Source organism: Cibotium barometz, chromosome 4, assembly GCF_041138505.1.
Source record: "Cibotium barometz isolate CiBa-2024 chromosome 4, ASM4113850v1, whole genome shotgun sequence".
Taxonomy (NCBI): domain Eukaryota; kingdom Viridiplantae; phylum Streptophyta; class Polypodiopsida; order Cyatheales; family Cibotiaceae; genus Cibotium; species Cibotium barometz.
The window spans coordinates 7,723,013-7,749,851 of record NC_141049.1 but is presented as its reverse complement, the minus strand read 5'-3'; the positions used below and the strand labels follow the sequence as shown (position 1 = coordinate 7,749,851).

The following is a 26,839-nucleotide window of genomic DNA, read 5'->3' as shown; positions in this document are numbered from 1 at the left end:
GAGTTGCCCAAGGAGGTACGAGATTATTGTATAAAGACAAGAGTAACGAACATGTCACAGATGATTGAAAATGCTATGACAGCTAATGCGTTACTCACAAGTGGTTCATCTGGGTTTAAAGGCAGTAAGAAATTGGGCAAGAAAGTTGAAAAATTTGGGCATGCTTCTCGTGATACTAAAGGGTCTTCAGAGACAAAGTATAAGAAGTTGCCAATGCCCAAGAGGACTTCTGAGGAAAGACAGGCTTTGAGAGATGCTCAAAAGTGTTTTTACTGTACTGAAGAGGGGCATATGTCATTCAATTGTCCCAAAAGAACGTCCAAAAAGGACCCTGACAATAAAGGAGAGCCCAAGCCAAAGAAACCAAAGCCTTCTGCAGGCTTAGTTCCTGATCTTGTGGGGGAGCAGCTAGGTGGTGAAGCTACAGAGTTGTGCAGGGCATGGGGCAAAGTGAGAGATCAGAATGCTTTGATCTTCTTTGACACAGGTGCTAGAGCCAACTTCATTTCACCAGATTTGGCTGGCCGATTGGGGATTCGCGCAGAGGAGATGGGGCCGTTACATGAGGCAAATATGGCTTGTCCAGGGTATGCAGAACCCGTTACTCCTATCATTGGGAAGCTTCGGCTTCATTTGCAGGGTTATGTGGACAGCGAGGAGTTCTTCATCATGCCTTTGGATGGCTGTGATGTTTTGTTGGGGATGGCATGGTGCCACAGGGTACATGCGGTGGTGGATACTTACAATAGGAAAATTACTCTGACTCATAGAGGGAAAGAGCATGTATTGGATGTAAAACTCAAAGGGGAATCTGTCCCTATTGTATCCGCTTTGGCGATTTCATCAGTAATGAAAAAGCATCTTTCCGCGTACTTGATTTATGTAAAGGATGCACAGGATGATGAGTCTAAGTCTAATTTGTCAATGTTAGATAAGGACAGGGCTGATTTCTTAAGTGGGTTTCAAGACTGTTTTTCCGAGTCATTGCCAGGAGAATTACCTCCCGAGAGGCCAGAAGATCATGCCATAGATCTGATTCCTGGTAGTACTCCACCGAATAGACCGCCGTACCGTGTTAGTGCAGCCCAACAGGAAGAGATTATGAGTCAGGTGCAGGAGCTTTTGAATAAAGGGTTGATACAGCCTAGCTCATCACCCTTTTGCTCACCTGTGCTCTTAGTGCAGAAGAAGGATGGTTCTTGGCGCATGTGTATTGATTACAGGGCGCTCAATAAGAATACCATCAAGAATCGATTCCCCATACCGAGGATCGATGACATCTTGGACCGCTTACAGGGCTCCACAGTTTTTAGTCGTATTGACTTGAAAAGCGGGTATCATCAGATACGCATTAGACCCGAGGATGTGCATAAGACAGCATTCCGAACCACATTTGGGTTGTATGAGTTCTTGGTTATGCCCTTTGGTTTGACGAATGCGCCTGCCACATTTAACAGAATGATGGACAGGATTTTCAGACCTCATAGAGAGTTTGTGGGCACATTCTTTGATGATATGATTGTGCATTCACAAACTGAGGAAGAGCATAGAAGGCATTTGGCCATTGTGTTTGCAGAACTCAGAAACCATAGATTGGTGGTTAATGGCAAGAAGAGTGAGTTTTTCTTGCAGGAGATACATTTCTTGGGGCATATTGTGTCTGGTCATGGAGTCCGTATGGATCCAGCAAAGGTGGAAGCAATACTTAATTGGCCAGCTTTTGAGGACCGTGCATGATGTACGCAGCTTTCTAGGATTGTGTTCCTATTATAGGCATTACATACGGCACTTTGCTGAAATTGCTTTGCCTCTTCATGCTTTGACGAAGAAAGTAACTCCGTTTAGATGGGCTGATCGGGAAATTACAGCATTCAAAAAGCTCAAAGAAAAGCTTACTTCAGACCCAGTATTGGTGTTACCGGACCTCCGAAAGGCTTTTGTTGTCCAGTGTGATGCATGTGGAAGTAGCATTGGTGCAGTTCTCATGCAAGAGGGACATGTGATAGCCTATGAGAGTAGAGTTTTGCAAGATGCTGAGAAGCATTTACAAGTGTATGAGAAAGAGATGTTGGCTGTAATTCACGCTCTTTCTACTTGGAAACACTACTTGCTTGGGGCTGATTTCACTGTGCAGACAGATCATCAGACCTTGCGTTATTTCCTCACGCAAACTAAGCTTTCAGAGAAGCATATGCGTTGGGTAAACTTTTTGTCGATGTTTCACTTCCAGATTGTACATGTGGAAGGCAAAAAGAATGTAGTGGCAGATGCTTTGTCACGTAAGCCACAGGTCTCTGCAGTTTCACTTGCTTATCATCATGAGCTTGATGAAATGAAAGAGCAGTATGCCCATGATGAGGACTTTGAAAGGTTGTATGATCAGATGTCTGAGGGTCAGCGGCATGAGCATTACACTCTCAGAGATGGGTTTTTATTGATGCATGGCAGACTGTGTGTTACCAGGCCATTGCGACTCAAGGTTATGATTGAAAGTCATGCTCCACCGTATGCAGGTCATAGAGGTATTGACGCCACGGTCAAAGCAGTGGAGACTTTCTTTTATTGGCCAACCTTGAGAAGAGATGTTGATGCCTTTGTGAGGCAATGCATCGTATGTCAGAAGGTAAAGTTTGACCGTCAGAAGACACCAGGGTTATTACAGCCTTTACCTATTCCGGATAGACCTTGGGAGAGCATTGCCATGGATTTTGTATTTGATCTTCCACGGACACAAACGGGAAATGATCATATGCAGGTTCAGTAAGCAGGCACATTTCATTCCCGTGAGGAAGACAATTAAAGTGGACCATATGGTGAAGTTGTTCATGGCGAACATCTTCAAGTATCATGGCTTGCCTACGTCTATCATTAGTGACCGTGATCCACGGATGACGAGTTTGTTTTGGAGAGGGTTGTTTGACAACATGGGTACAACTCTCAAGTTTTCATCGTCATTTCATCCACAGACAGATGGTCAGTCAGAAGAGGCTAACTCTACAGTGTTGGATCTTCTTAAATGTTATGTATCAGAGCATAAGCAACAATGGGAAAAATATCTTCCTTTGGTGGAGTTTGCATATAACAACACTGTACATAGCTCGACAGGCAAGGCGCCTTTTGAGACTGTAGGAGGGAAGAAGGTTCCGCCCATTTTGCATACAAAGGATAAGATCTTTGAGGCTGATCAGTATGTGGAGAGCTTGGATGAAGCTTATCGGAGAGTTAAGTTGGCCCTCCAGAAAACTCAGCAGAAGCAAAAGAAAGCCGCAGACCGTCACAGACGTGATTTACAGTTTGCATTGGGTGATTGGGTTCTTTTGCGCTTTGAAAAGGCTAGGCTCAAGAAGATGAAGGGTAAAGAGCGCTTATTCCCTAAGTTGAGTATGCGATATTATGGGCCTTTTCAGGTTTTGGAAAAGATTGGTGAGGTAACCTATCGTTTGAAGTTACCAGATCACTGGAGGATTCACAATGCTTTTCACGTGAGTCTTCTTAGACCTTTTCGTGGGGATGTGCTTGAGGATGTATCAGATGAGGCTTAGCCGGAAGTTGAGGAACTTGATGAGGTTCTGATTCCAGAGCAGATACTGGCACATAAAGAAAGGAAGGTACGAGGTAAAGTTTCCCGTCGCTATCTTGTGAAGTTCAAGAACTATTCACCGATGGATGCGAAGTGGATGGAGGAAGGTGACTTAACAGATTCACCTCAGGTTTTGCAGCTTTATCTCGATGCCTTTGAGTTAGAGCCGACTCTTATTGTGGCTCATTCAGGTTCAGCAGAGCATGGGTCTGGAGCATTACCTGATGCTCAAGAGGGAGGTAGCACCTCCACTCCCTTGATACAGACAGGCTCAGATGACATCTAGAGGTCGCTTGGTGCAGATTTTATCTCACCCGAAGGTACTGAGGCTGACAGTACATCTGTTTATGGGACTTCTATGATATATGTGTACTAGTCACATGGAGATTTTTGTGGATATGTATGGTTCACAGTGGTATACAACTTGGACTATTACTATGCCATTGGTTTGGAGTGAATGTTGATACATGTGTATGGCTCAGAGAGATTGGGACGCTGATCTTGCCATATTGTATATTTCACTTTGGATATTTTGATGCATCACCAGAATGCAATCGAGGACGCTTGCCATTTTTCAAGAGGGGGGTATGTCATGGCCCTGTGAAAATGGAACAGTACAAGTGTGGGCATGGTGGTTGCAGAGTCAAAATATTTTATGATTCACATGGGGGGTGCTCGGACAGAGTTTAAGATGTGTGGACATCCCTAGGTGTGAAGGGGGGAACTAGAAACATTAAGCTTTAATGTTTATTAAAGTTTGCCCCTAGGCCTTAGTGGCCCTAGGAACTTATTAAAGTTTGGGGCCCTAGGGATTAATTTGGGGGAGAGTCACTCCACTTTTGGAGTAAGTGTATCTCTCTCTTCTCTCTCTCTCTCTAGCTTTTGGAAAGGAGGGAATCGTGGAGTTCTTGAAGCGCATGTACACAAGCGTGGAGAAGTGGAAGGAGAAGGGCGACTGCTGAAGACTCTTTGCTGCAGTTTTCCCTGTGCAAACCAGCCGTACAGCTTGTACGGACAAGCTGCAGGCACTTCCTTGGTCCACGCTACACACAGGCGGCTGTTCAATTCTGCTGGATTCTCTGCGCACAGGTCTGGTCAGGCTGTACCAGCAGGTACAACAGGAGTACAGTACTGTACGGCTGCCGTACAGTGTACGGGCAGTCAGGTACAGCAAGTACAGTTGCTGCAGGGGTGTAGACAGGTGCTGGACAGGCCCTTGGTTACTCAGATTCAGGCGACCAGAATCAGGACAGTCGACTGTTTGTGCAAGTACAACTCCTGGCACGTATCCCGAGGTGGTACAGACGGGTACAGTGCTGATTTTCAGATCTGTATTTTCAAGGACAGCATAAGAGTGAACATCAGGAGGAAGATACAGGCAAGTACAAGCACATGTGTGAAGCAGGGTTGTGGATACAAGTGCCTGCAAGTACAAATTGGTGCTGTTGCTTTCTCCAGTACTGTTTCACGAGCTAAACTTGGTAAGCCTTGTTTCTGTTCATCTATCTCTCTTTCTACTGCTTGATGTCTGCAGATATGTGTTATCTGGCCCCTTGTGAGAGGAGGGGTATGGCAGATTGACAAGGGTTGAGACAGAGTTTGGACAGCACATGTATGTTTGAGTTGAGATGATGTATCACGCACTTGAGTTATGCCAGATGTATGCCCATGGCTGGCCTGCTTAGTGATCTTGGCTGATCAGAGGGAGGCACAGTGTGTTATTGTGGAACACAGATCTGTGTGCATAGATCCTCTGTGCTGAGAAGGATTTGTGGGCCGTCAGATTGGACTTAGAGGTGTAAACTCTTGGCTGATCTTTGTGTTGTACTCAGCCATTCATATTATTTTAATTGAATAAAGAAATACCGCAAGGGGCGCCAAGCTTTGGGGCCAACAGGTGTCGCTGTGTTTTCAGATTTGGGCACTCTAGCTCCAATCTGTGTTCTTTTCACATCTAGACTACAAGTGGACGGGTGATTGCTTCTACCGCACTTTGGTTTTCTATCAGAGGCCGGTTTCATTGGCCCCAAAGCTTGACGCCCCTTTCGGTATTCCTCTATTCAAATTCAATGAAATGTAAAACTGAGTACAACATAACCAGCCAGGAAAATAAACCTGTATGTCCAATCTGGTAGCCCTCAAGACCTCTTAGCACAGAGGATTCACTTACAGATCTGTGTCCCACAAAATCAACACACTGTGCTTCCCTCTGACCAACCAAGACAATTCAGCAGGGCAGCATCTGGCATATTCCATGAACATGGTTCCACAACTCAGTTCAAATATACATCCACTGTCCAGTCTCTGTTTCCACCATTCAAACTGCCATACCCCTCCTCTCACAAGTGGAAAGAAAGAAAGATTGACAAGTTCAGAGCTTACCAATTCAATGCGTGGTTCTGCACCAAAGGGATTGACTGTACCAGTCTGTGCTTGCCCAAGACTGTCTGTATGTAACACGCGGAAGCTCTGGGAGTCTTCTTTCAGCCCTAAACACTCTTGAGAATCATCTGATGCAAAAACGCAGGTAGAGAGAGAGTAGAGAGAGAGAGAGAGAGGTGCTGGAAAATTCAGTATATTCTATGGTACAAAAAGGTACCTAAATCTGCAGCCATGGGCTGCCTTACATAAAAAGGTGGTTAACACCAAAATCTGTCTCCTATGGGACCTCTAAGGATCCAAACCCCTAGTGGGATTGAATGAATAGAATGATGGGCACTTGGGCTATTTATAGCCCCTTGATATTCATGGGGAACTGGCCGACTGCTGGTCGGCCAGTTCATATATTCATAAATCCCTTTTTACTTCAGCCGACTGGTTATACTGCTTGCTCATGATGCGCCTGATGCTTGCCCATGTCCTCTGATTCAGCCGACTGGTTCTGTGAGCAGCCGACAGCATCCCTTTGGTTCTTCTCCAAGCCTTGCTTCAATCTACACTGCAGAGGTGCTCTGTGCTCTGTGCTCCATCATCCTGGTTCTTCTACTGGGTTCATAGTCTTTATCTGTTTGCCTCTTCTGGATCTAGCCCTGAGAATGTCCATGGCATCTGTGATGCACATGACATCCCCCTCTGCTAAACTTGATGACGGGAATCCAACCTGCTCTTGGATGACTATCATCATCCCAATCTTGTCCCGAAGTCCCTCTGTCATCATCCATGCCTGGCAAACCCTTTTCTCTAAAAATCCGGTCTGTTCTCCAAACCACTCTGTCTCTGATGAAGATCTATCCATTTGGTCTTCCTCTAGTCCACAATCCATTCCTGCCCTGACTCTGAACACCGTCTTGGTCTTCATTCCTGGAATTGAGTCTGGCACTCTCACATCACCCTTGGAGGATCAACCTCCCTTGGGACCGTTACTTGAGAACCTATCTGGCTCATGGAACTGCCATCCCCATCTGGCACTGTGGAACACCACCAACAAACCTCCTGGGAGTTCTTCCCGCTTCTGTGCTCCTCGCCTTGGGCTTCGAATCCGTGTACTTTCCTGTACCTTGGACCTGTACACCATCACCTGGGACTGAATCAGTGTTTAGCTTTGTTGAGCCTGATGCTCTGATACCAATGTAGCACGCGGAAGCTCAAGAGTGTTTAGGGCTGAAAGAAGACTCCCAGAGAATCATCTGATGCAAAAACGCAGGTAGAGAGAGAGTAGAGAGAGAGAGAGAGAGGTGCTGGAAAATTCAGTATATTCTATGGTACAAAAAGGTACCTAAATCTGCAGCCATGGGCTGCCTTACATAAAAAGGTGGTTAACACCAAAATCTGTCTCCTATGGGACCTCTAAGGATCCAAACCCCTAGTGGGATTGAATGAATAGAATGATGGGCACTTGGGCTATTTATAGCCCCTTGATATTCATGGGAAACTGGCCGATTGCTGGTCGGCCAGTTCATATATTCATAAATCCCTTTTTACTTCAGCCGACTGGTTATACTGCTTGCTCATGATGCGCCTGATGCTGCCCATGTCCTCTGATTCAGCCGACTGGTTCTGTGAGCAGCCGACAGCGTCCCTTTGGTTCTTCTCCAAGCCTTGCTTCAGTCTACACTGCAGAGGTGCTCTGTGCTCTGTGCTCCATCATCCTGGTTCTTCTACTGGGTTCATAGTCTTTATCTGTTTGCCTCTTCTGGATCTAGCCCTAAGAATGTCCATGGCATCTGTGATGCACATGACACTGTACTTTTCTCCCTGCAGCCGCCTGACTGATGCACCAGCTTGACTATGATAAAGCGCCGCCTACCACTGTTCAGGACGGAACAGGTCTGTAGCCACCTGTACCACCTGTCCGTACAGGTCTGCAATATCTGACTGTACCTGTCCGTACAGGACTGTACGGACTGTACTTGCAGTCGCTTGAACTTGCCCGCCTGCCGTCAGTACTCTGTCGCCAGCATCGCCTGCAACCAGCCTGTGCGTAGCAACCTGTACCTGCAGTCGTACAGCAGCCAACAGTACGGACTGTACTTGCTGTCCGTACCTGCCAGCGCCACCTGAACCAGCCTATGCGCAGCAGCCTGTTCCTGCAGAAGATGCGCCTGCTCTGTACGGGCAACAACCTCCAGCGTTGTACGGCCTGCAGCCACGTGGATTGTACGGAAGCCAACAGCCCCTCCTATGCAGCCAGTCGACCAGGAATTCTCTTCTCCTCCACGCAGGTTGCTTGCACGTTTTTTCCAAAAGCAAGAGAGAGAGAGAGAGATGAGAGAGGCGTGTAACTCCTAAAGTGGAGTTACCCCCCTTCCAATAATATCCTAGGCCCCTTTCTTTAATGTTTATTAAAGTTTCTAAGGGCCACTTATGCCTAGGGGCCACCCATGGTTAGAACATTAAAAATATTAATGTTCTTGGTCCCCCTTCACACTTGAAGATGTCCACACATCATACCATTTGTCCGGGCACCCCAAATATGAATCATTTAATATTTATTTTGCTCACCAACCACCATGCCCACACTTGTGCTGTTCCACTTTCATAGGGTCATGACAATTACCTTGGTTTTACCAAGGTTAACAGTGAGGTCCCGTTGAGTGCAAAAATATTGTAAGGCATCCAAATGTCTCTGAAGCCCCTCAACTGAATCTGAAAGGAGAACCATGTCATCTGCATAAAGTAGTAGGGGAATCAATATGCTTGCCAATGTGGGACCAGCCGCACCTAATCTTTCAATGAAGTTGGAGATCTCATCAATGTAGAGGCCAAAAAGAGTGGGTGATAGAGGGCAGCCGTGTTTCACCCCAGTAGTGTTGGAAATCTCTTGCAATGTACCTCTTGGGGCTCTCACTCGTCCGGTGATAGACTCATAGAGGGCGATGATGCTCCAAACGATGGCAGATGGGACTCCTATCTCTTGTAGATGCTGTAGGAGGCAGGCTTCGGGTTAAATATCAAAAGCTTTGAAAATCCACAAAGAAGCAGTAAATCCTCCGATGTCATGCTCTACTCTCCTTGATGATGGCAGGGAGGGTGAAGATGTGGTCAAGGGTAGAGTAGCTTCTTTGAAAACTTGCATATCTTGAGGCTTTGCATCCTTGTCTCTTTGCAAACGAACTGAGCTCTGCCTCTAGCCCGATCCATAGAGTTTGGCCAATGATCATGATCGTCCTGTAAGTATTAGGATCAAGTGGATCTCCGGCTTTGAGGATGGGGGTGATGGTGTTAGTGGACCAAGAGGGTGGAAATCCTTGACAAAGGGCTCTATTAGACATGTAGCCTAGTAGGGGTGTTAGGGTACATGTACTTGTCATGTGAGATGGGGGGTGGTGGTGGGGGGACGGGTGGTGTGCAAGTAAGAGTGAAAGAGAGGTAGGCATGGTCAGCTTCAAAGGGGGGTGTGGCGGGATCGAGAAGTAGGGGAGGTGTGCCAAAGCCGGAGATTCCATCAAGTAATCCATGGTGTTGGTACCTCTTGAGTAAGGGAAGGAGGTGAGGGCATTGGAGGAGGGCCATCGGGACATCCCATTATAGATAACAAGACCATGTGCAGCTCCCAGCTCTAAGAAACGTCTCCCATACACCGTGACCTCCTCACGGTCCTGTGATGATCTCTATAACCCCGTGTCAGTGGTGTCCAGCTCCTGTAGTCTGATAGGGTCACCCAGATCAAGTAGTTGGACTTGGTGACTCCCTGTCTAGCGTTGAAGACCTCGAGCAGGAGGACTTCCCCCAGCTGTTTGAACTCCATAATATTCCCATATAGTGGTAAGTATGGTGACTGCCATGCTTTGCGGCGTCGTAAGGGGAGTGGTGCAGTGCAAAATAACACACAGCAATGTGGATGACACTCTCCCCGGTAAACTGTAGCCGCACTCAAAGATACCATATATCCTCATCTTTCCGGATGATGCTACGAATTTGTCGGAGGTGGTGTCTAAAAAGGACAGCAGCTTGATGACTTGAGTGGGGATGTCATGTTCTATGCACGATGGAGGTGATGATCTCAAGCACATTCATGCACTTTTTTTTGTGTTTACAAAATAATTTGAATCTTCAATCAGTGTATATATTGTCTTACAAGAAATAGATATCAAGGTTTTGAATTAACAGCACACACCTTGTAAGATTGCACAACATAGAAAGTATTTGAATTAGCTGAATTTTCAGCCTATTTATTTTGTTGCAAATTATGATGACTAACACAATTAAGAAGAAACTTGAGTGGATGAAATTTTGATGACCAAATTGTGTTGTTTCATCAGTTTGATTCAAGCTTCGGCTGTTTGGAGAAAGTGCTAATGAAAGATTGCTTTTGAGGCAGATAGATGAAAGCTATATGGAAGATTTGGCGGCTCTAATCCACGTGAGTTTTCAGTTGCTCATTTTTCTTGTTCTTGTTGTTGTTGTCCTCAGCACTTAAAGAAGAAAAATGGGCTATTTTCCGTGATGGAAAAACTCTCATTCAAAATTTAAGCTACCTGAAACCAGCTGCTCATCTAACAGCACCTGCTGTTTACATAGTCTCACCAACATCGGATGACCCTAATCTAGCATTGCTGTAATGTTACATCTCCTAGTGGCATAGTATATGAACACTAGGACCTTTTTTTTAGTTTGGTTTGATGTTTCTTTTCTCGGACCAGAGATTTAGCATAGGACCTATGGTCTTCATTTATGTATTTGGTCTCGTTCATTTTGGCCTTCTGGAGGTGTTTATAGAACTTTCTTTTCTCACACGCACTGCAAGGGAGCGATCTAACCATGTGCACCTCTTGTTCTATGCTAATCCTCCAATCAGCAAGTGACCGAAGGAGCAAGGCCAGCTCTTCGTCACCCTCCTAGCTCCTAACAGGGATAAAGGATAACAGCACGGACCCTTCTATAAGTGAAGGCACACAAACATTTACAAATCTTTTCGAGGGACAACCCAACAGAGAACCCTTATTGACTCGTACAAAATGATGAAGGGGAGAAGAGGCTTAGAAAGCCCAATCGTCCTCGACCTCACCTAGAGTGAGGCCTTTGACCTGGACTGTTGTAGCATGAATTTCTTCTTTATCATTACCATATTTTGAAGAGTTTGGAACAATCGTCTTCAAGAAGATTGGCATGATGTTGTACTTGTTCTTGCTCTTTCTTCTTAAAATAGTTTGCTTCTTTGTGTCCAAGCCGCTTAGAGAATTTGCATTGAATCTTCTTGTTCCAATTCTTGTTTGTGCTGATGAAGGCTTGATCAATACCATTCTTGGTTTGCTCCTCTTTGTTCCTCCTGTCTTTTTCAATTAAAAGTGATATGAGATGATCAAAAGTAGTAGTAGCAAGATGTAAAACCTCTAGAGTTTGTTGGAATTAAGTGATCCTCTGCATGCTTGGATGAGCACTGCCATTTTATCCGCATTATCGAGCTCACTTTTCAAGCTGGTAAGTTGTTGCACTAATGACCCAAGCTTGGCCAAATGACCACTTAACTCTTCACTTTATGTGTTGTGAAATATTATGCACTTTGCACAATGCCCTGTATGTTTTGTTATCAGTCATCTCCTATCTGTACACTATGTGAGGACCTCTGTTGTGGGTGTGTCTGTCCAGTTTTGGTGTGTCCCCATTTTTCCTCACTTCCATGTATTTTTCCCATTTTTTTTTTGGGTGTGGGAGGGTTGTCGGTTGCTTCCGTTTGCTGGCCGACTGATGGTTTGAGACCCGACCTGCTGTTCAGCTCTGGCCGACTGCCCTTCTGCTGGCCGACTGGGCTTGATCTGGTCGTGGGCTGCTGTCGGTTGTTTTTGTGCTGGCCGACCAGCAGCCTGGGCCCATATAAAATGGCCCCTTGCCCCCCACACTCTTCATTCTGTATTCCGGGATTTATTGGTGTATATAGCAGAGTTACACTAGCTTCTCTCTCTCTTGCATCTGTGTATTGCTCTCTATAGCTGACTAGTCGGTTTGGATCTTTGGATCTTTGGATCTTGGATCTACATCATCACGGAAACAATACCCCATACTCCTTGCATGAGAAGAAGTTGCACCTTGGTTTGCCAAGTTGCAAACCTGGTACTAGAATACTTTTCATTGGATGGTGCAGACATCATGATGGAAAGTAGGTTTACCCCTTGAATGGGTATCTCATGGTAGTGGGTACCTAGGTACCTTACGAGCAAACACGGTTTGAGAAAACTTTTCAATGGATGGTGCATACATCATGATGGAAAGAAAGTTTACCCCTTGAATGAGTATCTTTATGCAAGCATGGCAGTGGGTACCTTATGCTGAGACTTCGTGCTGATCACAACAGGCAGCCCAAACAAGGTAGCAGTAGGACGAAGGCAAAGTGCAAGAGGGGCTGTCGAGGAGAGGCGGACCGAGACTTGGCATAGGAGGGGCTGTCAACGATGATCTCAGAACTGCGGGTGGAACAGGCCGGGAAGCAGCGGTGGTGGATGCTTTAGCACTAGCACCGCCAGGCAGACGGGCGGTGCTGTCGACGAGCTGAGCAGTGGTGGTGTGCCATGCTGTGCCGTGGCACCGCCCGATATTGGCAGCAAGAGTGGGTAGCACCACCTGAAATTGGCGGCGAGAACGGCGGCGGCTTTGAAGTGGTAGTAGCAGCTAGGCGAACAAAGATGAACAGCTGCAGTGAGCTAAACCTAGCTCTGATACCATGTTGAAGCTATTAGGGTTTGAGAGCTGCACATGCAGGTTATGGGGGATAGAAGGTGACCATAGTGGCATAGTGTGGGTGTAGAGAGAGAGAGAATGCTCAAATGCACATAGAATTTGCACAACTCAACAATGATTCTATTGATTGATGTTATGAAATCTTCAAAGAGTAGAATGCTTCTATAGGCTTACAGCCTTATCTTTTGAGACATCACGCACATTGGGGCAATGACACATGGCTAGACCTATGACATCATTGCGTATCACATTCACACATAATATCTAGCTATAACCTTCAAAGAGTAGAATGCTTTTATAGGCCTATAGCCTTATCTTTTGAGATATCACACACATTGGGGCAATGACACATGGCTAGACCTGTGACATCACTACGTATCATGTTCACACATAATATCTAGCTATAAGTGGCTGCTCACATGCATAAACACACTAACACATACTAAGAGCTGATTCACACATGAAGCTCTGAATACCCAACATTTATCCAGGATGCTCCTATCCTGAATGTTTGCGTACCATGGATCAGATCTCGGAGGTGGGGCTGCAGTCCATGGCTGATGGTTTTGGCTAGGATTTTGTAGGTTGTCCCCATATGTCACCACTCGCGAATCTCCAACATGTCACCTCCCTCCTTGGGGATCAAGTGAATCAAACCCTCCACCAGTCTCTTTGGCATAGGGAATCATAATCTCATTGAAGGTCGCACGGAAGCAGCCCTCCATGATCTCCCAGTGACAGAGAAACAGGCACTTGCCCCTAGGGAGTGCTTGCAAAGTCTTTGCAATCTCCTCGGAAGAGAAGGGTGTCATCAAGAAGCTCTAGAGAGCCAGTGGGGCCACCTCACACGTGTGTTGCTAGACCCCCTTTTTCGCATCCTGTACCAGTAGGGAGTGAGGCTCAGTGATGAGGAGGGAATTGAAGAAGCTAGTGGCTATGGCTCGAACCTGGGGCAGTTTGGAAACAACGGTGCCGTCCTTTAAGCCTCCGGATACCATCCCTCTGGTGAGGCCGTGTCCGCTTGAAGAAGTCCCCTGTGCCTGTCTCCAGCTCGAGTCCAAAAAGACGCACAGGCATGGAATTTGTATTCCACTCTCCTCTCCTCTATGGAGCTGATTTCAGTGTGGGCTGTGGCCATCTGAGCCTCAATCGAAGGGCTGTCCGGTGTGAGCTCCTGGAGAATGGTGCTGATCTCACTGAGCCTAGTATCCAGAGTTGCCGCTGCTGTGCCCTAATTAAAGGCCAAGCGTTCCCATAGCTCCTCAATCCTCCTACAAATCTCTGGGTATTGTATCAAGTTCTCAGGTATGCGGAGGCTCTGCTAACTATCCTGTCAACAGGGGTCCTCTAGAGAGAGGGTGACGGGCGAATGGTCGGAAAAGGTAGTGCCGGCTAAAATACCAACCAAACTGCCTCATCCACATGCCCACTCAACAACGTAGAAATGATCCAACCGGGAGAGGTTGGGGCTTGGGTTTAGGGGTTAGGGTGACCCTAAACCCTAAACCCTTCTGTGCACCCAAACTCCGGGAGATGCTAGGGGTCCTGTCCCTTGATGGTGAAAATAAGCTCCTTCCAAGCCGCAAGCTCAGCACTAGAGACGGTATCCTGGCTATCCACCTAGTCTATCCTCTGTGGTCTCCAACATATTAAGATCCCTTGGGGCAGGCCCTGCTGAATCATGCTCTAGAAATCCGCTCGACTTGCCATGGAGTTAGGGGGCATAAATGTTGAGGAGGCTAGGGGTCCTGTCCCTTGATGGTGAAAATAAGCACCTTCCAAGCCGCAAGCTTAGCATTAGAGACGGTATCTTGGCTATCCACCTAGTGTATCCTCCGTGGTCTCCAACATATTAAGATCCCTTGGGGCAGGCCCTGTTGAATCATGCTCTAGAAATCCGCTCGACTTGCCATGGAGTTAGGGGGCATAAATGTTGAGGAGGCTGTTGAAATTAGGGCAATGTGATGAGCTATGGTGGATCAAACACTAGAATCAACATCATTAACAAAGTGATTAGCAAATAATTAAGACGTAATTAGCAAATAGCTTAATGTAGGCATGGATAATCAAAAACTAGCAAATTCTCATTAGGCCAATGCCTCAATTTATAGAGTTTACATCCAAGCATCTAATCCCACTGATTTCTCCTTGATTCACTCCACCTCTCCTAGAATATCTCCACCTCTTTTGCTTGATTCTCTCCACCTCTTCACTTTTCCCAGAATATGTCCCAGAATATCTCCACACTTCCTAAATCTTCTCATGCTACCCTTTATTCTCTCCCAATAGATTTTTCTCACCTTTTCACAGGTTCTCTCACATTTACTCATCCTCTTTTACAGCCTTTAACCAAGGGCTTGTTCTCGCACACACCCTATTCACTTGTATATTTCAACACCTCCCCTCAAGTGAATACTCTAGCATACCTGGACCCTATACCAAGTGTCCCTCTTACTTGATAGTCCGCGGACCGCGACCAGTGTCTAGCACACCTCCTCTCAAGTTAACTTAGCACACCTGGACCCTATACCAAGTTTCTCTCTTACTTGATAGCCCGCGACTAGTGCCTCGAGTCCCTAAACTCATAGTCCTTGACACTCTCTCTCTATGTGTCCAAGGCTTACTATAGTTGCCCGCGACCTTGACTAAAGTACTCACACATACATCTATCTATCACGTGGCCTACATCATCGGTGGCTCAGAGGTGGTTTTACTTTGTTGGGGCAAGTTACATTGGGTTGTGGGGTCTCTCTTGATCGTGCGATTGAGCTTGGGTGGTCCAGACGCCCACGACCACGGAGGAGGGCATCCCAGCATAGACGGATGTTGCAGCGGCAGATTCGGATTATTCTTGCGAGGCATGCGAGACACCCAGTCAGGGTGCTGACCACACAGGATATTGAGGAGATCCGCCAGTGTCCGATGCGGCACATATTATGAGATGGAGGTACCTCCATAGTGTACCTTCCAGTTCCAGTTTCATTTTTTAGGTGCCAGTAGTATCATCTTTATTTTTTTCATTTTCTGGGTTTTTTTTTAAATCCAGACATTGTATCAGATCCACCATGATGTAACTTTTGGTCTCATAGGTCATTATGGCCTTTTGAAGACGTTAATATAACATTTCATTTCATTTCATTTCTCTCTCTCTCTCTCAGAGATTTTCACATGGCTCCTCACTCTTTGGAGCCTCACATCTTCTCTTTTCTTCAGTCTTCTTGTCGTGGCAGCTTCTCTTCTTGTGGCAGCTTCTCTTCTCGTGTCCATGTCTTTCTTCAATGCTTCCTCTAGATCTTCTTGGTGTGGATCTTCTTCTTGGAAGGAGATGTTCTTCTTCTTTCATGGCTGGGGCCATGAGCTTGTCCGTCAGGTCTTCTTGCTCCATGTGAGCAACATGTTTAAATGTTTTGCTGACAGTTCCTTTGGGTTTTTGATGTTTATCTTGTATCATTATGTAATGCAAACCTAAATTTATGCGGGAGGTCTTACCTCTTGCCTTATTCTGGACAAGGGCAGTGTCTGATCCCATTTTTACACTGATGCAATGTGCCCAAAACATAATGCGTATAGTATTCATTCTAATGCACATTCCCAAATGCAACTCTGGCTGTGAATAATCTTGAATTTGAGTGAGATTTACAGGCATTAACTAAGGGTTAAATGCAAAATGATGATTATCACAAATTTATCAGCACAATTTTACCGGAAATTACATTAAATCAAGGGTAACCAATTTGTACGAAATGGTTGGAGTATCAAACTAACTCCGAATTGAAATCTGAAGTTATAGGGATCTGTATCAGATACCTAATGGTTAATTTGAACCCTCAATTGCACCAAAATACATTGATTAGCACTGATTAGCAAATTAATCCACTGTTTTGTGTGCAAAAAACAGAGTATGCGGGGAGTCCAGATCTGGTACCTTAGACTTCAAATGAGCTCAAATGCTTTCAAAGCCATCAATAGCAATGAGTCTAGTAGAGGATTAAGCCAAGAAACACAAGATTTGACCAAATATTGAAAGCTTAATCTCTGTTTTACCAAAGTCACCTGCAGATTTGATGAAGAGCTTGGATCTCACTGTAGACTTGATGAAATTGAATTCTAACTTCACCAGCTTGTAGAGCATGCTTGAAAACACTTGGGGCTAAGAGGAATTAGACCCATTTGAACTGATGAAGAAGAGATCTGCAAATTTCTCCTAGAAATAGGCGCCAAATTGAATTCTAACTTCACCAGCTTGTAGAGCATGCTTGAAAACACTTGGGGCTAAGAGGAATTAGACCCATTTGAACTGATGAAGAAGAGATCTGCAAATTTCTCCTAGAAATAGGCGCCTGAGAAAATCGCGATTTCTCCTAAACGCGTCGGCGGTTTGTTGTGCTGATTTGATGAGCTTGAAGAGCAATAAGATAGCTAGCTTGGGCTAGAAGGGTTTGGCCTAATGTGATGTGTGCAAGGAGGTAGAGCTCCTCCACCAGCTGGGGGTGCAGAGGCTTGTTGAAAAAAGAGGAAAATTTATAATTTTCTACTAATCCTAATTAGCAAAATGATTAGCAAGATAATGGGCTCACAAAATGATGGTTTCTAGGCATGGCTCTGATACCATGTTGAAATTAGGGCAATGTGATGAGCTATGGTGGATCAAACACTAGAATCAACATCATTAATAAAGTGATTAGCAAATAATTAAGACATAATTAGTGAGTAATTAGCAAATAGCTTAATGTAGACATGGATAATCAAAAACCAGCAAATTCTCATTAGGCCAATGCCTCAATTTATAGAGTTTACATCCAAGCATCTAATTCCACTGATTTCTCCTGGATTCACTCCACCTCTCCCAGAATATCTTCACCTCTTTTGCTTGATTCTCTCCACCTCTTCACTTTTCCCAGAATATCTCCACACTTCCTACATCTTCTCATGCTACCCTTTATTCTCTCCCAGTAGATTCTTCTCACCTTTTCACAGGTTCTCTCACATTTACTCATCCTCTTTTACAGCCTCTAACCAAGGGCTTGTTCCTGCACACACCCTATTCACTTGTATATTTCAACAGAGGTCCACTTGGTCCTCCCCAAGTCTGATAATCATCCACTGTGCCCTTCCTAGAACTATTGTGCTGGAGTCCACCACCATTGGAAGAAGCTGTTCACTAACTGAGATATATTCTCCGCCTTGGATCTGAGATGGGCCAAAGGAAGGTGACCAAAATGTGTGACTCCTACCCTGCAAAATCTTCCCACATTTGCAGGTACGCCCAGCTGACAAGTGATGCTCCTGAAGAAAGAGAATGTTGATAGAGCCTCCCATGAAGGCTCTCTGCAAGACTCCGCGTGTCACATGCACTCTGCACTCAGTGCATGGTGACGAGATGGCTCATTATCAGAAGTGCAGCAGTTGTACAGTTTTAGAACCCAATAGGATGATAATTGTCGTACGCCATGATCCCATTGTACATCCTCAGTCCAGGATAAGTCAGGCACGAGCTACGTAGGTCATTCCTCAGCCTTAGCGGATCAGTCAGTCAGTCAAGTCCCTTAACCCACTTGGAGAGAATCATTCATGTATGTAGAGTCAGTAGAAGCCTTAGGGTTTGCATCAGAAAGCACTCTGCATCCTGCATAATATTCATTCATATGCCTGTGCATCATTTACTTGGCTTTGGCTGCACGAGAGTCATCACGACGAGCAAAGTAGCGAGCCTCAGTATGACTGTCTTACCATAGTAATCACATTCATTGCTGTCTTGCCATAGTAATCACATTCATTGCTTTTGTCCTTGGACTCCTTTGAATCCTGTTTACCCTTGCCTTTGCCTTTGTTTTTGTTGGAGGTCCCTTTTTCGCCTTTGCCTTTGCCCTTGTCAGAGGCAACAAAAGCAGACTCTGACTTGCCTTTTTTGCGAAGCATGCATTTGTCGTGGAGATAACTCACGACTTCCTCAAAAGGGGGGAGAGAATCACGGAAATAAATATTATCCTTAAAAGAATCAAAGGAAGTTGGCAATTTACCAAGAAGTTTATGGATGGGATTGTTGATGGTGCTCTCGTACTTCTCAAGCTGCATCTTGATACGGGTGAACTCTCCAATCTTCTCAAAGTCAAGTTATTTGACTCATTGATTGTAAGCTTCTCCAGATATGACTCCAATCTGGCAAATCTTCACTGTCGAAACTCTCCCATACCTCCTCTGGATCTCTGTCCACGTTTGATGAGCATTACTCCGAGTAGAGATAAACTGTGCTTGTATAGATGGAGTCATGCAATGGATGACGAGAAGACGAGCCTGAGCATCCAATATGCTTCTCAAAGCAGGGTCCACCAAGTGAGGTGTGGAGATAGCCATCCACACACCGGCTCCTTCCAACAATAAGTGAGTGTAGAAAGACCATGTATGATAGTTGGTTCCTGTAAGCTTCATGGAGTCACTGACTTGGGGAGGATTGTAGGATGGTATATGGGTAGGGGTGGGAGCAAGACCTGGATGAGATAAACTTAGAGAAGAAAGATTGGGAAGAGGAACCACCTTTTGAGCAGGAGCACTCAGCAGGGGATCTAGGCAATGAAGGAGTTGGAGTAGCAACGGGAGCAATAGTAGTAGAGAAATATCCTGAAGCCATGTCCTCTGACAAGAAACCTTCTCGGAAGAAAGAGGGCTGTAAAAAAAACGGCAAATAGCCTCCTCTGCAGCGGTGCACAGCAAGCAAAGAGAAAGAAGCGAGCGAGGGAGGGTGGGAAAAGAGAAATAGAGAAAGAAAATCTCTTAGGGAACCCTATCCTCAGCACCTAGAGGAGAGCTTCAGCCTCCAACAGCAAAAAACGCAGCAGTTCGGCAGTATAGATGCAGAAAATGCAGCACAATGATGAAGCCTCTGCTCCAATCGGAAAAACGCGGCAGTTTCTTACGTGTAGATCAACGTTTGGCTCTGATACCATGAAAGAAAGAGCATCACAGGTTGTAGGCCCAAAGCACAAACTGTAGAAGGCTGGAAATAGTTGATTATTGCTGAAAATGAGCACGAGGGAAGCACGTAGGTGCTTACAAGCATAAGAGATTGTTGCTTGACCTCCAGCAGATATACAAGAATGAGGTGAAAAGTGGGGGGAAGGGTGAGAACCCTTATATATCCCTCGAGAGAGCTGGTCGGCCAGCTGTAGAGCAGGTCAACAGCTGTCCAATAACATAAAATGCAATAAAATGCCTACAAAATGGTAGAAAAATCCCAAATAATATGCGCTAAATATGCCAATGCAGGGTCTCATAAAATGACCAGTACAAGCATGAAAAAAGGTGATGTAGACCTCTGGAGAGGATGGTGGGGGGGGGGGGGGGGGGGGGGTTGAAAATCGGGAAGACCGGCACCAAATCACTACGTGGGACTTGATGCTGGGACCCTCTTGGGAGGGCGGATGGGGCCTCCACTCCAGATAGATGATCCTGAGATAAATGCTCGAAACAGTTCTATGACACGATTGTTTCCGCCTAGGTCCCTTCAGGCTGTCTTGCCTGGTGGCGGCATGCTGCCCTGGCTGGGCGTTGGCGCTGTGTTTGCCACCGGTAGTACCCCCATCCTCATCAGGGGTAGGGTGTTAGGGCTTCTTTTGGTTATTCTTACATCGTGGCCTCCCCACTAATCAATGAAGCGCTGTTTTTGGAGCAAACCCCTCTTGCCTCAGAGGCATGGTAGCTTCTCAGACGGTACAACATTACATATGGGGATGTAAGCTCTATAGCTTAGCTTATGAGAAGATTGAGGAGAGATACCATTCATGTTGCTTGGGGTGCTACTGCTTGGCTCACTCAGTCTAGTCCACAAATATTTTTAAGGGCAAGGATCTGGACACTACCATAATGATATACAGAGGTGTGGCCCAACATTGCATGCTACTGGATATTCCTCATACATAGTATAGACCGCCTCTACAGAAGTGGATTGATACTACTTGGGAGATCATTTCCAGTACCACAGCTTGGGCTAGATGCACAGAGGCTATTGAGGGCATTCAGATAAATGACACTTAGTGCATGTGTACTATATGGGGAGATATTATTTACACTCTTATGGCCACATGGGCTCATATACAGGGACCATCCAGATTTGCACAAGCAAAGCACACTGTTTTCAGGAGGCAGTGGGATCAAGGGATCTTTTTCTCATTGATCCCCACAGGACTCTATTGGCACCTTTGTACCCCAGATTGGTTGAGATCACCCTACATTCTGGGATGAGGATTTTTTGTTCCGGCTTCTAGCTGTGATTTTATGTGGTCTCAATAGAAATCTCCTCTCTGCCCAAAGAAAATAAATTAATAAAAAACTAGCTGAGGAGGATCAAAACAAACTAATGGCTTCATGGTTTGATCAAGAAAAGTAACCTACACACTAAATGAGTTTAAAATGCATTGATAAGTTCAAACTAAAGCTGTATTGTGTTGCAAAAATCTCTGACGTAAAGTGAGCGAGAGAGTACATTATTTCAGAGCTACAAGGAGAAGCATCTAGATCCTCAATCTTGTCCTTGATTCTCTCAATCAACTCTTGAATCTCTCCATCAATCCATTGACCTCATCAATTTGTATCATTGCTTGTGTCAAGAATCCGTAGCCTCATTTATCCTTTTTCACCAACTTATGATCACCAAACATAAAGTACAAATAGACCCCTTAATCAACTGAGAAGAACAAGCGGCCTCCGTCCACTCACACAATGTCGATGCAGACCCAAAATTTCACAACCACTTGGGCTTGAGGCCATTGACAAATACATGTGTGCATTTCTCTCTCTCTCTCTCTCTCTATACATACATACATATATACATATATGTATGTATGTATGTATGTATATGAATCCTAAGAAATCTGGATTTGATGGAAGTTTTTGTTTCTATTTGGTGAAAAGTTGCTGGAGTCTTGTCTTGGGCAGGTTGGTAACCGGTGTGAGATCGACCCAGGAGGCAGGAGAGGAGTTGTAATGTTTGTTGGTAGGGCAGACACTTTAGCTCCGGGCTATTGGATTGGTGTGCAATATGATGAGCCAATAGGCAAGCACGATGGCATGTAAGGCTTCTTTGAAAGCTAAGAGTGAATAACTCGGATAATTCCAAAACTTAGTATTGGCTGAAGGTTAATATACCATTGATGTGTAGAAGTAAAATTACTGGAGCACTTCTTGTGACTTGGTATCGTTTTTTTATGTGAAGGGTGAAGGGAAAAATGTACTTCAGATCTCCTGCAGGCCATGGGGTGATGGTTCGGCCCGACAAAGTCAAGGTGTGTTCTGAGAGAGAGAGAGAGAGAGAGAGAGAGAGAGCACTTCTGTCTCAAAAAATACCCCCTCTGGCTGTTGATGGACTTAATAGAAGTAAACCCACTCAGCATTCTGGCTTCTTGTCATCTTTGGATTTCAAGCTCCCTTCTTTGAGCATGCGTGACTGGTTTAGAAGGGGGTTTAATATTTACCATGTGCAGGTTGGAGAGTATCCAGAGCTTGATCCCTTTGATGATGTTGATGAAATTTAGAAATATTTGTGTACAGCCAGCAAGTCACGTCCCCAGAATGTAATTTTCATCTTGTGCAAGAATTCAGGACCTCTTTTTCCTCTTACAAAAGAGTGTTGATCAACAAATACAGACCTTCTTTTCCCTCTGAACTTGGAAATCAGGGACACTCGTAGAGCAGTGTGGCCTGTGTCTTGTAAGATGCAAGCACGTGTGTGCACACACACACACACAAGCATGCACAGTCATGGACTAAGAGAACACTGAAAGGATTTGTAGATTTTGTATTAAGAGGGTTTTTGATTTTCTAGAAAAGCTGTTACGAGGCCACTTCATTTGACTGGGTAAGTATTATCCAATGTTTCTCATTGTTTTCTTTTAGTTTGTTGAAAAAGTACTTGGCTATTCCATGTTGGTTAAAACCTGGAGGGATATTGGTGCAGATATGGTGGAATGCCACCCCTTCAGTACTACCCCCATGTATATGCTAGAAATAGACTTTAACTGAAAAAATTTCATTTTATACCCTTATTTATAGTTTTTGATTTTCTAGAAAGGGCACTTCGTTTGATTAAGTACACACTTTCTTAGGTTTCTCATTGTTTTGTTTTAGTACATACACGTGTACATATGTATAATTGCCTTGTCGAAATTCTCATTTCATAAGCTTGGATATGTTCCAAGCCTAAAAAGTTTGTGTGTATTCTTGTATGTTTTCTTGTGTCATGCATGCTTGATTTAAAGAAAGTGCTCTTGAATTTTTTTGGTGGCGGTGTTAGATTAGTATTCAAGAGCAGCTATGTTGTTTGGTGTTTTTGTATTTGTTGTGAAGAGCATCAAGTTAGTGGGCAATGAATTTGATTAGTTTAACTTGTAAAGAGCATCTTTGACAACTAGCAAGGTGTCTAAAGACTGTCAATGTAAGCTAATTGGACGCTCTTTGCAAGTCGTCTTTAGTCTCATTTTATTCTTGTCTTGGTTAAAAATTTGGAGATGTGAAACTATTGAGGAAGTTTTGAAATGACATGTGGGGAAAGAAAGGGTTTTATAGTATAGGCATATGCTATCCAAGCCTCCACCCTATAGAAGCATGTAGTAAAGCAATTGGAAACTGTCCATTTTATGTTTTCACGTATCCCCCCCCCCCCCCCCCCCCCCCCCCCCCCCCCGTGCCCCCGCCGATTGGCCTTAGGGGCCTTAGGCCCAAGATCCTCCCATAGTTACCGTTTTCATTGCTTGTAGGTGTTTTTTTTCCAAGCGTAGGTGATGCTGTCAAGGGAGCACCTAGGACCCTAGACAAACATCTCACCACGTCAGCTACCAGCTCATTGGCCTATACATGTACTTTTATTTAAATAGACTAGTGTCATGACCCGTCCCTGACGGGCAAAAGTATTCTTGCATGCATAAAAACAAAAGGCTCGTCCTTGAGGGCGAGTAGACATGAAGCCTTATATTTGAAGTCCATGTTGGGCATCATGGTCCTCAACTTGCCAACCTATATATAAACACACCATGCTTGCTATATATATATCTATGTAGAAGCTCCTAAAGCAATTATATTTCTTTGAATAAAGCACCAAACTTGGCATAAATATATATCAAGCATTCCAATCCAATATAGTGTTCACAATTTTAACACACACGAACATAGTATTAAAACAATCTTCGGGCAATTGGATTCTCTCCCCTTGAAAGCTTGAACTTCTTGCCTCCATTTGGCAAAATATATTTAAGATAAAAACATTAGATTTTACAAGGTATAAGTGTTAGAAAGAAAAGATAAAACCTTACAAAAGTCATTTGGTGGATCAATATTTGAGATGAATGGCGTTTGAACAGGCTTGTAAACAATAAATTGAAAAACTCGGTAATGTCTAGTGCTTATGCACCGAAACTCTAACTTATTAGGCTTTTCATAGGCTATAAACATTATATGTACATGTAGTTGTTTTTCAATCTTTCGCAATCTTAGATTGTAAATTTCAAGGAGTCCAAAGCAGTGTCTTGATCATACAGATCTAGCAATAATCTAGGTTCTAAAAAATAAAGATGTTTTTTGTTATTAAAAAAATGTATCAATAATAATATATTTTTTAAATAAAATATAAAAATCACATAGAAAGCAAGTTTTTGTATATATTGTAAAACATCGGTGCTCTCTTTTAGTTTGATTATTAGATATATTGTTATTTGTCCTTTCTAAAATAGAGGGTCTACAATTGAGTCATGAATATTAAATAGATTATGGAAAACAATGATCCTTATATTATAGTATCCGTCGAAAAAAAGTACTTTCAATATCTTGTCCATCACCATAAACAAATATAAATGATCTTCTTGCTACATCCATCCTAAGTAATATATCCATGATATCAAATATAATACTCACTACATTAACTCACTACGTTAATCCATTCTAAGTAATATATCCATGATATCAAATATAACACTCACTACATTAATAATTTACTCTCTCTCTCTCTCTCTCTCTCTCTCTCTCTATGGATGTTCAATATTTTGAGCCAAGCAAGGAAAATAAATAATACTACTGTATATAAAAGTAAGTCAAAAGCAAATATTTTCTTATCCCAATGCTTAAAAAATAAACAGTAACTCATTGAGTCTCTTCATCCATCTCAACAATTTGATCCACCCCTTGAGCATCGATAGGGCACTTTCTATTGTGATTCTGCATGGTGGCTTAACCTCAATGTCAACCATTTATTTCACACAATGTAAGTAGATTTTACATATCAAATCAATATCACCAAAAAGTGTAGTATCAATGTGAGATAAATAGAAGGATTTTACATCCATCTCCTATTTAACTTCATGTCTTCGCATCTCTATGTAATTATTGTCACTATAAAAGAAACATCAATAAACTTCAAAGCATGCACTTACTGAAAGACCATAAATTGCATATGTCACATCTTTGCAAACATTCTTGTTTCAAATGTTACTTTTTTGATATAGAGATATCTATGAATGCAGTCTAGGGCATTTGTAGGCTACCGTATCAATAGCTCGTTCTTTATCTTTTGGACGTAGATTACATTTACATTCTTCTGCATGTCATTTGCAATACCTCTTTGTAGAAAACATTAGTTGTGAAGACTTCGTTTGAACCTTCTATGTTGCTTTTCTGATCCACAATGTGCTTTACATACTTTCACTGCATCAGATGATCTAACACGTGACATAGCAACGTACAATTGTCCATGTGTGAATACTTGTGTGGCCAAATAAAGTCCCAACACACTCAATGTTTATCCTTGGGATTTATTTATTGACATACCAAAGGCTAACCTCACAGAACTTGTCTCCTTCTCAATTGAAGCATAGTTGGTATGAATGTTATTCTGAGAATAAAAACATTTGTCTCCAATATTTGTACTTGTAACGATTTTTGCTTCTATCACCTTTGAATGAAATTGCTTACATATCAATCTAGTACCATTACAAAGTCCCTGTCGAGAGGGTCCAAATTACAGAGCAACATGATAGAAGCATTAATCTTTAGAAGCAAGCGATGAGGAGGGTAACCACCACCTAAGTTTAAAGTATTTAAGTACTCAATTGGATATAATATTCTGTCATTCTCAGAAGAAACAACTGAATCTGCACTGAGGTATTCTCTTTCAAGACCGGGTAGTAATGCACTTAAGGCTAGTTCATTGATCTCATCAATCTCTAGGTTTTGTGATGCAAGAATAGTACGGTCTTTAAAGAAGCATGTATAATCCTCCACTCTTTGAAGATCTTTGTATTCCAATTCTACCAAACTCAAAAGGGAGTTCCCATGGATCAACATTCGTGGTGGAATTACCACTTTGCCTTCATTGTTTGAATGACCTATAGAGCCATCAATTTGTAAAGTCCATTTGAAAAATTCTTGTTCTGTACAATCATAAGTACTCTGTCTGAGACCCGCATGTTTTGGGTGAGCTTTAAAGCATTCACATATCTCCAAACATGTGACTGGCAGAACGTTGCTTCAACAATATCCTCACGGGATCCCTTTGCCCACAACGGGTAAGATTTGCCTAAAGTCACCACCAAAGAGCATAACTTTCCCACTAAACACTATCACTTTGCATAATGTCTTTCAATGTCCTTTCCAAAGCCTCATATGCATACAGATGCATCATTGGAGCTTTATCTCAAATGATTAACCTTGCAGGCTTCAACATCTCAGCCAATGGGCTATTAGCTTTGATACCACATGTACTAGAAGCATTAAGAACCAATGGGATTTTGAAACATGAGTGCGCTGTACGACCATTTGAAAGTAATAATGTAACTACTTCAGATGATGCACATACCAATGCAACTTGATTCTCTCCAAGTAATCGAGATAGCAAGGCATTATAAAGATATATTTTGCCTGATCTACCTAGTCCATCGAGGAAAAATAAACCACCCTGCTTCAAAGAACCAACCTCAATGATAGTATCAAATGCTCTTGATTGACAACTATTTAGACTCCTTTCCATGGAAACAGACAAATCGGCCTGTTGAACAGAATCAAACGTTATCTCTTCCATTAGCAAACCATTGTTGACAGTGGCAACACTTGATCTATCATGAATAGGCAATCCTTTAAAATCATGTAGTCGCTTTCATATTGTTGTAA

At 43.7% G+C, this 26,839-nt stretch overlaps 1 protein-coding gene across 3 annotated transcripts in view; it reads left to right on the top strand.

Annotated features, from left to right (window-relative positions):
- Window positions 1-22,576, top strand: part of EMB2804 (tubulin folding cofactor B) — a 39,436-nt gene extending 16,860 nt beyond the window's left edge. For all 3 annotated transcript variants that reach the window (XM_086785108.1, XM_086785116.1, XM_086785101.1), the window contains 4 exons: window positions 10,341-10,382; window positions 21,626-21,759; window positions 21,903-21,972; window positions 22,171-22,576. In XM_086785108.1, coding sequence (XP_086641234.1) covers window positions 10,341-10,382; window positions 21,626-21,759; window positions 21,903-21,972; window positions 22,171-22,221 — 297 coding nt within the window. In that variant the 3' untranslated portion in view covers window positions 22,222-22,576. The remainder of the gene's footprint in view (window positions 1-10,340; window positions 10,383-21,625; window positions 21,760-21,902; window positions 21,973-22,170) is intronic.
- The last annotated feature ends 4,263 nt before the right edge of the window (window positions 22,577-26,839 follow it).